Below are 14,104 nucleotides of genomic sequence, written 5' to 3'. Positions count from 1 at the left end.
CAAGTTCTGCATTGTGCTGGCTGCGTGCAAATAAGCTGCGTTATGTTTTGCCCCTGACGTTTCTTCTAACCATGATTTCTTCTCTCACTTCATATTCCGTGTCTCCCTTCTGATTCAATCGCTGCTAGGCTTATATTATGCGTCTTTCACCGTCTTTCAGATTACCGTATTTTTATATGTCTTCTTCCATTGAAAGCCACTGACCTACTTCAATAGCACAAACTGTCTTGTTCGTGGTGGAGCCTGCGGCTATCCTGTCAAAGCAAACTGTGCAACGTCCTCGGGCAACGGAAAGAACGGCGGGCTTGAAAACTTCCACGGCACGAGTCAAAGCCATGAGAATGACGGTGGGCAATCTACCAACACGACGACAGAAACCACGCAAGACATGAGTTTGTCGGCCCTCACCGCGAAACGTTCGTATAGCAACGACCTTGGAAACGCTGCCAAGGACAACTCTAGCATGATCGAGTTCGAACCTTCTTTTCGAATGCCCTACCACTCCATTCCATCGGCGCTGTTGTCGTACCTGCAAAAGGACCCATTTGACAGTATGCCGATAACAATGCCGTTGCGCTCTATGGAGCTGTTCCATCATAGTACGGTACCGTTCCGTGGGTAACAAAACTATATCATTGTTACATATATCTGACGTTACAGTGATGCACTTTCGAATTTTGACCCGCTCCTTGGTCCCCAAAAACCCAAACAACTCATACAACGCCACGGCGCTCCGGGACGCCGGTTTCTTCCGCAGCAACATTCTCTTGGCCGCTATGCACTATTCTTGGATCAATGGTGGTCTCAGCGGAATGGAGGAGACTTACATCTACCACAAGATCGAGGCGATTCGACTGGTCAATGAGCACATATCAGATCCGGCATGGACTGAACAGTGCGCCAACATTATTGCTGCTCTCGCATTGGCGGAGAGCGGCATTGGTGACATTATCGCAGCCGAAGCACACCTGGGTGGACTATTAACGCTCATCAACTGGCGTAAGCCGGACGAATTACGGGGACGATGGCACGGATTATTCCAGCGGCTGATCCTGGTTGCTAGTACATTTGTTGCTGCATCCAAGAGCCACACGGCCTGGAAGCCCAGAGACACTCGCAGTGGCGACGGCGAGAGGCCGGTCCTGCAGTTTGCATATCCGGACACCGCCAATGTTAACGCTGCCGAGTTTGACGATACACAGCTCTCGCCATTCTACTTCGAGATGAAGCCTAATTATGGGGCTTCCAATCCCGGCCTCGAGACCATCTCAATGACCAATGCATTGCAGAGATTGTCTTCGTTGCCCGATGAACCGAAACAAGCAGAACATGTTTACCCTTCCGGATCACGAAAAGCAACACGCTCGGCTTCTTCCACGCACGCCGATAGGCCTTCTCCAATAAACACGTCCTTGACTGACTTTGCCGAGGAAATCACCGTCGACCAAGAACTTACGCAAGTGCTGCTGCTGGAGACGGAATCCTACTTGACATCGCTTCTATTTCGCCCGCATGCGCCACCATTTGCCATGACGCTAGGGCGGCAGATGTATCAGCCGCCCGAGCGCCTCACGTCAATGAACAGCATTCCGCACAGTCACCCAGAGCTACGTGTGGGCGTCGACGAGCATGTAACAAACACGCTAATGCGATCTCAAGTGGTGATGGATATGGGTGGCGACATGGGACCGTTTCTAACGGATTTTGATCTCGGTCTACTATCCATCACTGGGTTTCAAGACGCTGGTAATGGCAATTTCAGTAGCTATCACGACGTCAACAGTACCAACAGCAATAACACCAGTGGAGGTATAGTATCGATGGTACCCAGTCCAAGCACGAGTCATACCACCGTTTCAACGAACCACTCTTCACATTCAGCCCATGAAGCATACTCGGCAGCAGCAAGTCCGTCGGCCATCAATACGCCCCCACCGGCAGCCGCTTTCCCCCAAGCCGGTCAGCAACCTGCCATCAACGGTTTCTCTTCCAATTTTTCACCCAATACAGGCTATTTTGACGGCGTGCTGCAACCTACTCTACATTCCTCCGCTACGCATTCGTGGTCGGCCGCGGCGTATTTGTACCTACACACATTTTTAGCTGACTTGTGGCTACCTCCTCCGCCATCACGTTGCTTACCCCCGAACTATCCTTCACCGACACAGAGCTACATTGATCGAGAGCTCTGTCGTTGGCTACTTGACAGAATTTGTGACGAATTGGACCGTACTCGCGAGTCTATGAAACTTGGCACGTATAGCTGCGGACTCTGGATCTGGCAAGTCTTGGTCGGGGCATATGCTGTGGCAAATACACGTCGTGAGGATGAGCAGGCGGCACGGGAGAAGAGCGCCGGCTCACAGGCACAGCCGGCTACCGGAGTTGCGAACGATTCAGCCATCAACCCGATACTACTGGACCAAGCCGGTATCGATTTCGAGGGGCAAAAAATACCATCAGCAGCAACGCCGTTTATGTCCCAAAGATTCGCTCCAGCCACTCCGAGCGTAGTGCCGCCCGAGTACTACTTAGGAGCATGGTTCCGCACACAAATGCGCATTTGGGCAGACGCTTTAGACGCACCGCACTGGAACGATGCCAAACGTCATGCCAGCACTGTAGCTTGGCCACAGAAAATATGGCATGGTGATGCTGTGTTGGAGGAGTTATGGTCTCGGTCTATGGCAGGACAAGGTTCACCGTAAGTAGAAAGTAGATGGTTTTAAACGAGTAGTTATACACGACAGATGGATAAAATTGTGCTTTACAATGCAAATAGCAAAACGAAGCACCATTCAGCTTGGCCTCAAGTCCACACTACTCGTCTGCACCGGAAGCAGGAATACCCTCCGTGCCTCGTCCCAGGTCTTCTTTGAGCACTTGGCCATCTCTGGTACGTGGCGCTTCACAACCTTGTAGGCAAAATATCATGCGCGCCCACTCCGTCTTGCTCGGGTTGCGCCATGCGTGCATCGTTGCTCGCTGCACCATGACATCGCCACGCTCCAGTACAGCTGTCTGGCCCGAGTCCAGCTCGCTCACCACCCGACCCTCCAATACAATACCGTAGTCCACAGACACTGTCCTGTGCATCATGCACACATATCCCGGGGCAAAATCCACGTATCTCAACACGGTCCCGCCACCCACAACCAGACCTGTTGCTCCAGGGCCTTGGGCCATGCGCAAATCATGGGCGGCAATATCGCGATCGTCGCTGAGGTCACATGGGAATGACGCCGTGGTCCAGCCGACAGACATTTGCATTTCGCCTTCTTCGTATGTGGCCCACTTCACCGGCCGACGTGAGTGTAACACGGCCGTGCCGTCGTCAGCATGACCAGTAACGAAAACGGTAGGACCTGGAAGATCTTTTGCAAGTTGGTTCTCCGTGGGCGGGCGGATGAGAGGCGGTGAGGATGCTCCATCGGCCATAGTGAGCGAATTGAGAATGTGAATTTCCTCTGCAATTTCGGGTTGGTTGATACTGAGTCTTTGCTTCTCGGTATTAAAATGTTTTGCGTCGCGGAGTGGCTGTCTACAAATCACTCGTGGATAGGAATGTGCCTTTTTATATGCCAACGATCGCTCGATTCACCCCCTCGGATGTCCGGTTCTTCACGAGCGCATTTCTCCTCTTGACTCGTGTGGAAGTACCAGCAATCGGCCCATCGCCGATGCTTTTTCTGTTGTGTGTTTATATACTTATACTGCATACTTTGACGATGTGCGACATTCTCGTACCATTTTTAAGTTACTTTAAATATTGCCGTACGTTGTAGTAGGGGCCCCATTCACGACATACAATCCGCAACTAAGAATTGGTGCAGGGCGGGGTATGTAAACGTAACGCGGACACAGCTCGTTTTGAATAGAAAATCTTCAATTGTACACCATGTGCTGTATCTAGGAAAACAGGCAGTAGATCGTGTTGCCATAGCCACGTGGCAGCTGGATCACGAGAAGATGATATGTGGTACTTGACAAGCGTGGGTTTTACTTGGCGGGCCAATATCCCTGCCCAAGATAAAGTAACGCACAGTGTGTTACATCTCACGAAGTCGAATTTGTATGGTGATCCCAAGTGTGGTGGTAGATCTCATCAACAACTGATGTTCACACAGCCTCCCTTCCTCCGTACGTCAATCTGGTCAGCACAGGGCGGATGAAGTGCTGGCAAAAGAGACTCAACGCGATCAGATGACCATTGTCCAGACCCATTACTCTCAATATCTGTTGTTCTTCTTTTGAGGAGACAATCTTTTTGCTTGCTCGCCCTCATTGGGCCTAATTGTACCTAAATGGCCTTTTATTTTGCTCACAATGCCCGGTACTGGGCTCGCACACACGTGGAAAGGTGTCAGAGAAAGGGGGTCGCTCACGTCAGGGAGAGCTGTGAAGGGTCGCCCTACGTAGAAATGTTCTGGAGGTTCATTTCCTCTTCGTATTGCGGCGAATAGGCTTGACCAGCAGTACAACAGATTATCAAAACACCGAATGGGTGTATTACCACGTTTTTTATTTTTTTTGTTTTTTCTTCATGAAAGCAATAGTAGCCTCTCAAATGTATATGCATGCAGCAGCGTATTGTGTCCCGGTGGGTAAGTGAATAACCCATTTATGCAACTGATCAAGCCTTTTGGGCATCTGCAAGGGGCTGTCATGGCTTATGCTGCAGCCAAGCCCAGCGTATGCCGCGCCTGGAGCGTCCCAACGAAAGGACACGGTAGCGGCCATGCACTGAAACAGAACACACACTACAACATACAAGCGCACCAAATTGGGTGACTCGGCGAGTGGGCGGCAAAGTTGTTCGGGCGCAGTCACAGTGACATTACCTCATAAGCTTGTAAAAATCCTGCCTAGACGACCCAAGGAAGTAACAATAGGCTTGAAACAACCCGCTTATGACGTACGAAAGGACAACTGGTCTCGGCCCTCTTCCATGTACGGATATACATGAGGATTTGCGTCGTTTACAGAGATTTCACGCATGCGACGGTGTCGGGCGGAAAAAGAACGCACAAAGAGAAGGCATCCATCGACTACAGATGACAATCGCTTAACTGCCTAAACGGCATCTACGCCGAGCGTGGCGAATCCGTTCTAGACCAGTCCAGGTGGCCAAGTTATCGGTGGCTTTTCGATCTTATTTTCTTCTTGCTTCTATCTTTGCCAGTTTCGCCTCCTTGGTCAGGGCCCTTTCCGCGAACGGAAAGGGAAATTTATGTGGTCTTGGTGCGTCCTCTGAAATGCGTGATGCAGACAAGTAAACCGTTCGGTCAAGAGGCCCGAACTGAAGGTAGTGTATTAGGCTGGAAACGGAAACCGCTTGCGTTGCTCAAACCCCAGGGGTCGAATGCTGCTCGGATTGGACTTGTTGCATGAGCTGTCTCTGCCACTGTGGTGTTGGATTTACAGAGGTTGTGGTAACCGTATTTGATTCTCAGAGATTGTAGGGTTAAGGGCAGCAAAGCAGCAGCAGGGCGAGGCACTCGCCTTGCAGAAAGCGCGCAAGCTCCGGAATCGAACGATCTCAGAACGCGTGTCAAACGCCAACCTGGGATTATTTTCTGCTTCCCTTTTTGGCCAGAACAAAAAGACGCATGGAGACACTTTGCAGTTTGTATGAGCGATTATGTACATTGTCTTTTGCGTCCATCGCTATCTTTGGCGAGAGCATTCTAGTGGGAAAAAGGAAGATACTTCGATCTCTTTGCTGGAACTGATAGAACATCTTACGCACTACGCTTATCGATGCGTCCTTTATGCAGGCCTTGGCCGCTGTAGACCGGATTTTGGGAGTCTAGGCCGCTGCATTCAGAGCCCAAGATGATCCAATGCAAGTTCCAACGAGCCGCCAAAGCTGACAATCGTTTTGCCGGCATGGTTATGTAACTTGTCTGGCGCAAAGTGCAGATTCTTACAGTAGTGCGCCGGTCTCGCAGCTAGAACAAAGAGACGTGCGAAAACTCTGTACACGCCTGTATTTGACTATGCACACTGTTCGATGCCTGACCAAGTAAGATCTTACGAAGTAAGAACTCCGAACACTGAGCATACATGCACAAAGGCTATCAAGAATCGGCATTTAGTCGGCTAGATGGTGCATCGAGGCTCCCCTGAAGCGATGCTACAACGGACTGCTCTCGATCCCATTAAGGACAAAGAAGCATTCATCCCATCGTCGGTGCCTCTTCCCGATCTGGATGTGGTGTGGACGCCATGTGGTGCGAAGTTTGTGGACAAACCAGAAATCACGCCATTATGAGGCCGTCGTGATGCCTGACGGCTACCGTTCGGGGACTTTCCTGGTGCTGGAAGTTGAGAATCGCAGAATTTTTCTAGTGGCTCATACACCCTTTGTGTAGTGGAGACCCGCGGAACGCGAGACAAAGAGACCAAAGGAAAAAAGAGACCTCTGGGCCACACCTCCGAGATGGAGAGTCCCAAACAAAGAGAAACAAAACGACCTATTTCTGAAGGGTGGCTCACCCCTGTGGCCCGTGCGGGTCAGCATGCAACCAGGTCCACTTTAGGACTAGCGCCAGGCACACAACCAATCACAGCCGGCCACAAGGACATGTCAACGACAAACACCCCGACAGGCACAACAACAAAAACCAGCTCATAAAGAAAAGTTGGACGAAAACAACAACAGTTATGGAAACGGACAGACAGCAAGGGAGAGACTGGCATAAGAGAAATGCAGTATAACAAGGCAACAAAGCCACGAATAGCGACAACAAAAGTCACGGATTCTCCCCTTTGCTGATGCCAACCGGTCTCCACCTGCCCTGATGTGCCCCTTTGAGGACCTGGAGCTAGGAAGCTAGTAAAGGATAGAAGAAGTTGACAGGGATGGACTCCGCTAGGAAGGTGCAGGGGCAGAGGGGGTACCTGTCTAACCTGTCCAGGGGCGACAACCACAAAGCGAAAGGAGCAGGCACACATCGTCCTTAAACCGCAAGGGACCACAAAACGAGTGACTGAAGAAAGAAGAAACGATGCGTGGATAGGTGTATCCGAAGAAGGAAAGGAACGATCGCGAAGGCAAGAGAGGAGGCAAAAGAAAAAGAGAAGAAAAAAAAATCCAGCCCCACTTGTGCCATCCAGCTGCTCCGACGCGCTTTCCGAATGTGCGTAGCATGCAGCGGATCTAGATTCGGTTGTGGTTCATCGTTCCTTCCTTGTTCCCTCCAGATGGTGGCCACCGTACGTCGTACTTAAAGGGACCTGGGCCCGCTTCCCGTGAACTGGGGAAATGGATCTCTTCCACTTTCCTCTCATCCCTTCCTCACCTCACCTTCATCCTCTCTTCGTGCTTTTCGCAACTACACTCATTTTCTTGCCGCATCCGCATATCCAGTGGCCGGCCACTCTCATTCTTACCAACATCAGCAAAACAGCAACAATCAACGACGACTTCTTCGTCCTTGCAGTCTTGACGACTCTTCTTTTCTTTCTCATACAACCAAACACGACCAACGAGTGCCTGTTTCTTTCTCTCATTCTACCTCTGGTTACGGTAGCTTTTATGCTTTCAGCTCTCTCTGTACAACACAGCAACATCTTCTAGCACGACTGTCTCGCCTCGGATCACACGCAGATCCCAACAAGTATCATCAATTCTCAGGAAGTCGACATTCTTTTTGATACCACTTGCACACTTTGTACAACATTCCACATATTTGATCAACATGTTCTCCACCACCAACGCTCTGCTTGCCCTGGCGGCTGCTCGCGCCGCTATTGCCACCGGTGTCTCGGTCACACCCCACGACAGCTACTCGTCGTCGGTTGGCGTTCTCGGCTGCTATATCGATACCAACCGTGTTGCCTACTGGCCCGGATCCGTCGACTGCAACAACCTGTGTGTTAAGGTCACCAACGGCGACCGCTCCGTGCACCTGCTGCGGATCGACCAGTCGGGTGGCGCTCACGACATCAGCTATGACGCCTGGAACTACCTTCAGACTGGCTCGTCGGCCACCGTCGACCCCATTGCCGGCGGCGGTGTTGCTATGGAGTACGAGGATGTCGACGCCTCCGAGTGCGCTTCGCTCATCAAGACTCCCGGTAACAAGCTGCCGCTGTCGGCCTCCAACAGCATGGACTATGTCGCCAGCTGCCTGGCGGACTCGAGCAGCTGGGTCGGCCAGAACCACGTGCTATACAACATTGCCGACCCGCTCTGCTCGCTGGGCTACGACGAGACCTGCACGCTCGACCTTAGCGTGAGCAATCAGCCCAGCTGCCCGCACACTCTGGGCCTGACGACTTCTCTGACCTCCACGCACGTCTACAACATCGAGTATCCCTCGGGCAAGTGCGTTGACGCCTCATCTGGTGACGAGGTCTCGGCCAGCGTGGCCCTGTCTAGCGACAGCGAGTCTGACTCGTCTGCCAGCGGCAGCTCGGGCTCATCGTCTGCTGCCGCTAAGCTCAAGACCGCCGTCGCTGCAGTGTCCTCTTCGTCTGCTGCCGCTTCGACTGTCCCGACCACCTCGTCGCCGGCCGCTGTGGTGCCTCCCACTACCTCTTCTTCTTCTTCGTCTACTGCGGCAACGCAGGTGAACTCGCCTGGTGTCTTTGTTGCCACCAGCCAGTCCGCCGGCAACAGCCAACAGGTAAGCAGTGACAGCAGCCAGTCTGCTTTTTCTTCGGTTCTTTCGCCCTCCTCCTCTTCTTTCTCCATTTCTTCCACCACGACCGATACGATCTCCATGACCGCCACGAGCACCTCGACGGTGCGCTGCAACTCTACGTTCTCCACGATCTCCCCGCTCTTCCCGCTTTCTTCGTCATCCGTGCCCTCTTCGTCCTCGGTGCGGCCCCCCTCCGTGCGGCCCTCCGTGCGACCCTCCGTGTCGTACAATGCGTCGTCCGTACGTGTCCCCGTTCCCTCTTCGTCCTCCCCGTTCTCCATGATCTCTCCGCTCTCTTCGTCGTCCATGCCCTCTTCGTCCTACGCGCGGCCCTCCGTGCGGCCCTCCGTGTCGCACAATGCGTCGTTCGTGCGTGTTCCCGGTCCCTCCTCGTCCTTCCCGCCTTCCGCTGCGTCGTCCGTCGTCCGTGCCCCCATTCCTGTCCCGTCCTCCTCTGCGCCTCCCTCCGCGTCCTCTGCGTCGTCGTCATCTTCGTCCTTGTCCGAGACGCCCCGTCTGACCACGTCACAGACCACCACGTCAAGCAGCAGCACCGCGCCGACCACGACGAGCAACAGCTCGTCAACGTCCGTTGCCGCCGTCTCTTCCGGCTCGTCGGCCGCCGCCGTCTCTTCCAGCTCGGCTGCTGTCGCCGCTCCTTCTATCAAGCAGTCGTCGTCTGCCGCTGCCAAGCCGACCATGAGCACCGCGGAGCCTGCTACAACCTTGTCCAAGACCACGCTGGCTGGCGCCCCCTCGAACACCGCTGCGGTTGTTAGCACGGGCACTGTCCGCCCCTCCACGTCAGCCACGGCCTCATCGGGATCAACGTCACCGTCGACCGTCGTTGTGTCGGGTGCCTCGGCCGGGGTTGCAGGCTCTCTGCGCGCCGCCGCGGCCCTGACGGGTGCCTGGGCTGCATGGATGCTTTTTTAAATGGGACACTATGGGGGAGTTATGACTTGTTTTACATGGTCAAATAACAAAAGAAGGGTTATATTTCCAACTGGCAAATTTCGTGTATATACTTGGAATTTTTTTTTTGCTTTTTTTCACTCTTCTTTCTCTCGTTCATACTTCTTCTTCCACTGCCCGAGCTCTGTACCAACAGGTTCCGAACGGCGCTTCTTTTTAAAAAAATTTTCTTGTCTTTTGGTTGTTTCGTGCAGACCCTGGCCAAGAGAATAGAATGGATTCCATTTTGACACATTTCATGTCCGACAGTATTGCATATGGCCCCACTGATTAGCTAACACAGCAGAGTTGGATGTCATGGTACGTCTATGGCAAAGCAACAACAATAGCACAAAAACTAGAGCACAATGAAGGCTGTTTATTGGATAGCAGGGATTATTTTCATCAACAGTCGCGTACCGCCTGACACCACTCAAACACTCCGGGAGCGTGCGGCACAGCTGTACGCCGACTCAACGTCCTTCCCTTGACATTCCGTGTCTCGTACGCCCGCTGTTCCCGATCTCAACCACGTCTCTGTGGCGCTCGAAGGACACTGCCGATACAACAAACCGGCCATACTCTTTTCCCGGCCATTTTTGCAGACCTCGTCACAGAGCTTGCCACCGGCTCCAAAATCACTTTACCGCCATGTTTTTGATTGTGCCACCGAGCACTGGTCCAAGGACTGGCCCGTCACGCATACCGCTGACATACTGCCTATGTTTTTTCAACGTGACCTGCGCTGTTCAGACCCCCGTGTGTCAGAGTGTTTTGCGGACCAGCTGCTACAGTTTGCGGCAGGTACAACACCAAACCGATTGGTGGCCTACACGGCTGAGACTCCGTTGCTCAACACACTTGATCAAACCGGCGACTGGTCCGTCGCCAGCGAGGTAGATGGGGCTTTAGACCTGACTAACGATCGTTTGCAGTTCTGGGCGGACGTGTTGAGGGCCATTTTGGCAACAGGACGTGTCGGTTGGATCGAGATGGCAAGAATGGAGATATTTGCAGGAGCGTAAATTGATGAAGCCGCTACATCAGCAGTTTGAAGCGGTTGTAGGCATTGTGTGTATATTTTCTTGACTGGGTCCATTTATGGCCACAGTCTGGTGTGAAGTAACGTCCTTTTGAGTAAAGTCTTGTTCTCGATGGCAACGATTCATTAGGCCACTACGTAGTTGGCGTAGAGTTACTTTGATGTTCATGTGACGGTGATTTCACAGTTTTGGTTACAAGAGCTTGGGATTGCACCGCCTAGTGTGCAATGCCGCGGTGAACCACCGGCACAACCAGGTGGAGCACCTGAAAATCCGCACGAGCATACTATCCATGTCTTTGAGCAGAGGATATCAGCATTTGAAAGAGGAAGAAGCCTTGCAAATATTCAAATAAAGTAAAATACCAAGGATATTATTCAGTGAGCTTAAAATGCAAAATTTTCGTAATCATCAAGGATGTTGCCTACACTCAATAACTCAAACATTGGCGAGTTGACGTCGAGAGATGACGGCAAGCCCATGCCTGCTGCGTCACTTGTGGGCGCACCGGTCCTGGTGTTATCATGGCCTCTATCGTCAACGGACTGAAGCAGAGGATCCGGGGGAAAGAAACGCCCCAGGTCAGACGAGAGGCGCTGGTCAGACACTGGACTCGGCAAAGGCACTTGCACACTTGGATCTAGCGACGTTGGGTGCACCAGGCCAAGTACTTTTTGCTCCGGTATATTAGGCTGACGCTCGGGACCACTCGGAGCAAGGAAGTACTCCTCAGCAGGAAGGAGAGTAGCATTTTGCGTGAGGGGCCCACCTCCGAATTCAACCTCATTCTCTTCTCCCTCTCGTGCCACAGCAGACGCCTGTTTCTGTTCCATGCGCAACCGACAGGCATTGACCACACCCTGAACACCCTTGAGCTTCACCGCCAGAGCCTTCGTTATGGGCGACTGCACCGACAGGCGTTCCACAAGCGCCAGAGCATCCATGACGTCAGGCAGAAAGGACAAAAAGGCTGTACTCTTTGCTGTGCCTGCGCATAAAAGTAGAGATGTCAGGGCAGTCTCAAGAAAGTGGTTAAACGTTTTGTGCTGGGCGTGGTATATGTCGGTATCGCGTGCCAGTGTAACAAGAATGCGGATGGTGTCCTGGGCAATCAGGGCGAGTGTATTGGCACTGGCGGGGTCGAATGTAGTCGTGGTGGCCGTTCTAGATGACAATGCAGCCAATCCTGACTTGCGGTGGATGACCGTGCGCATTTGACTGCCGCGAAGATATAGAATGAGACGAAGTCGATACTCACCACGACATTCACGGCTTGAATCAAATGTATCACGCACGCCATGAAACACAAGCGTAGACGGCAGGTTTTTCTGCCACTGAACAACGCGGAAATCGAGAAAGTCGCGCGTGGCGGTCAACGCGAAGGGTGCCGGTGGTGCCGCAGGCAGCAAAATGAGTTTGCGTACCTCGGACGAGATGCGGCAGTAGTCGACCATGCTTTTTAGGTAGGCAGTGGAAATGGATGTGTCGGAAAAGTGTGGCCAGTGCTGGATATCGGAGTCCCGAACGGCAAACGGCAGCCCAGTCGAAAAGCTGAAACGACGCTCCATAGTGAAGGCAGACCAATACAGCCGGTCATCTCCGGCTGCAGCTGACGAGGCAGTCGCGGACACCTCTGGATCGTCGTAGTTTTGCAGAACGCGTTCCTCTTGCAAGAGGCGCATAACGCCGCTAATGACACGCCATGCCAGTACTTCTCTGCCACTGATATAAAAGTAACTCGCAGCCACAGTCATTAAAGAGACATCGTCCCGGTCGACGTCAGCAAGGTGCGTCCGGATCAAGACGTCGCGGTAGATGACCTCCGCAAGGGGGTTCGCGGTTGATACAAGCGTGGGGTCTACAAGAATGGCTACCGCCACAAGGAGGAGAATGGCCGTGTCTTCCACATGTCTGCGATGATTGGTGTTGGGTGTCCCGGCCGTCGCAGAGTAGCCCGATGTCGGGCTGGTGTCGTTCTGGCCTGGAGTCTGGCTCTCACGAAACGCACCCACGATGTCGAGAGCCAGTGTTTCGGTGTCGAGAAATGGGTATTGCAAGCCGACCTCTTCGGCCCAGACTTGCAGGATGCTTTTCCAATGGTCGAGGCTGAAAGCAGCTAAGGCTGCACCGGGACAATCGCGCTGCCGCGCCTCCGACAATATCTGTATTGTGCGCTCTCCTATGACGGGTGTCTGGCTTTCTGGTGGTGACGAGACAGCCTCGTCGGGATTCAATGCGTTTAGGCGCTTTTCTGCCAGGCGTAGATAGTAGTCGATGCTTGTGGGCCGCAGCTGGAAAGCGGCACCAGGTTCTGTCATTTCAGACACAGATGTGCTGGACCAGTTGCCGGTCGATGCTGGTTGGTTGGTATTGGAAGATTGATGGCATTTATAGCGGCGCTCTTTTGCTGCAGTGTCCGCGCCTTGTCTGTTTTGGTTCTGGAAGCGCGTGGCACGCTCGTAGGCGCACGAAACACCCATGCGCCTGCATCCACGACATGGCCGTTCGCCGGTACATTTTGTCTTTCTCTGTTTGCAGGACCTTCAGGAAAGCTGTCAGTGCAATGGACAACGGTTATTGATTGAATGCCGTTAATAGGTGGCTAAAAATGGAACGGCACAAGGGACATACACGCTGTGAAGTCAATATGTTAGCGAATGGGAAAGGCGGAATAGCAAGCAGAGGCGCGTTTGTACCAACCAAGCTACTGTTGTGTAGGGCGTACGTCGCTTCCGGAGGTTGGGCATGGCGAAATTGGATGACGAGGAGGCCAAGACGAAGGCAAGAAAGTGGTGGTGGCAGAACCGACATGGACGAATTTTTGATGGTGACGATGTGCCAATTTTACGATGAGTTATGCATTGTACGGAGATGGGCGCAAAGTTTAGCGTTGTGACCGATGGCTTTCGCCTAATACAGTGAAAGAGCCGGGGTGAATTGCCGGCAAGTGCGGAGACGGGTAAGGTAAGTAAGCAACAGCACAAGGAGTGGTAGGAGTTGGCGTATACTTACGTCAGGAGGCAATAAAAGTCGCCACACATCGGCGTTCGCTAATACGCCGTGCGTCTTAGGAGCCATGCTCCCCCTGGACAAAAAAAAGCGCACTCACTAAAAATTTTCATGTTTTCTTACAATCACAACATTCAAGCCAACACTCGAATATGGCTAAAATACACGTCAAAACGCCCCAAAAGAACCGTATTATCGGTGCTTGTACGTTAAATGGGATAAAGCGCAACCCTTCGTTTTATATGGACATTTTTCGTCAATTCAACGTATCGAAATCGACAGGTTGGAAGATTTTACGAGAAAATCGCCAACGCACCTTTCACTACGAAGAAAAGGAGACACGCGGCCGTACGAAGAAAATTACCGATGAACAACTAGATATTTTGGAAAGTTTTATCGAAAAAAATGGTTATGACTCTCGTATATTACATTGGCAACAACTTCTCG

General features: G+C 52.4%; 4 protein-coding genes across 4 annotated transcripts; 2 read left to right on the top strand and 2 right to left on the bottom strand.

Annotated features, from left to right (window-relative positions):
• Positions 1-137: 137 nt before the first annotated feature.
• SPSK_00082 (uncharacterized protein) lies at positions 138-2,708 on the top strand (the record flags this gene model as incomplete). Its single annotated transcript, XM_016727062.1, has 3 exons — positions 138-166; positions 217-599; positions 661-2,708. 3 exons carry the CDS (start codon positions 138-140, stop codon positions 2,706-2,708), a joined length of 2,460 nt encoding a protein of 819 aa, XP_016586339.1.
• A 112-nt stretch (positions 2,709-2,820) lies between these two features.
• SPSK_00179 (Cupin domain protein) lies at positions 2,821-3,438 on the bottom strand (the record flags this gene model as incomplete). The annotated part of the gene is made up of 1 exon (XM_016727159.1): positions 2,821-3,438. The coding sequence occupies one exon, from the start codon at positions 3,436-3,438 to the stop codon at positions 2,821-2,823; it is 618 nt and encodes a 205-aa protein (XP_016586338.1).
• A 4,265-nt stretch (positions 3,439-7,703) lies between these two features.
• On the top strand, positions 7,704-9,587 carry SPSK_00104 (uncharacterized protein; the record flags this gene model as incomplete). The annotated part of the gene is made up of 1 exon (XM_016727084.1): positions 7,704-9,587. One exon carries the CDS (start codon positions 7,704-7,706, stop codon positions 9,585-9,587), a length of 1,884 nt encoding a protein of 627 aa, XP_016586337.1.
• Positions 9,588-11,034: 1,447 nt separating this feature from the next.
• Positions 11,035-13,128, bottom strand: SPSK_00097 (uncharacterized protein; the record flags this gene model as incomplete). Its single annotated transcript, XM_016727077.1, has 1 exon — positions 11,035-13,128. One exon carries the CDS (start codon positions 13,126-13,128, stop codon positions 11,035-11,037), a length of 2,094 nt encoding a protein of 697 aa, XP_016586336.1.
• Positions 13,129-14,104: the final 976 nt, after the last annotated feature.

This window comes from Sporothrix schenckii, assembly GCF_000961545.1.
Source record: "Sporothrix schenckii 1099-18 chromosome Unknown Cont46, whole genome shotgun sequence".
Classification (NCBI taxonomy): domain Eukaryota; kingdom Fungi; phylum Ascomycota; class Sordariomycetes; order Ophiostomatales; family Ophiostomataceae; genus Sporothrix; species Sporothrix schenckii.
This window is presented reverse-complemented; position numbering and strand designations above follow the sequence as displayed.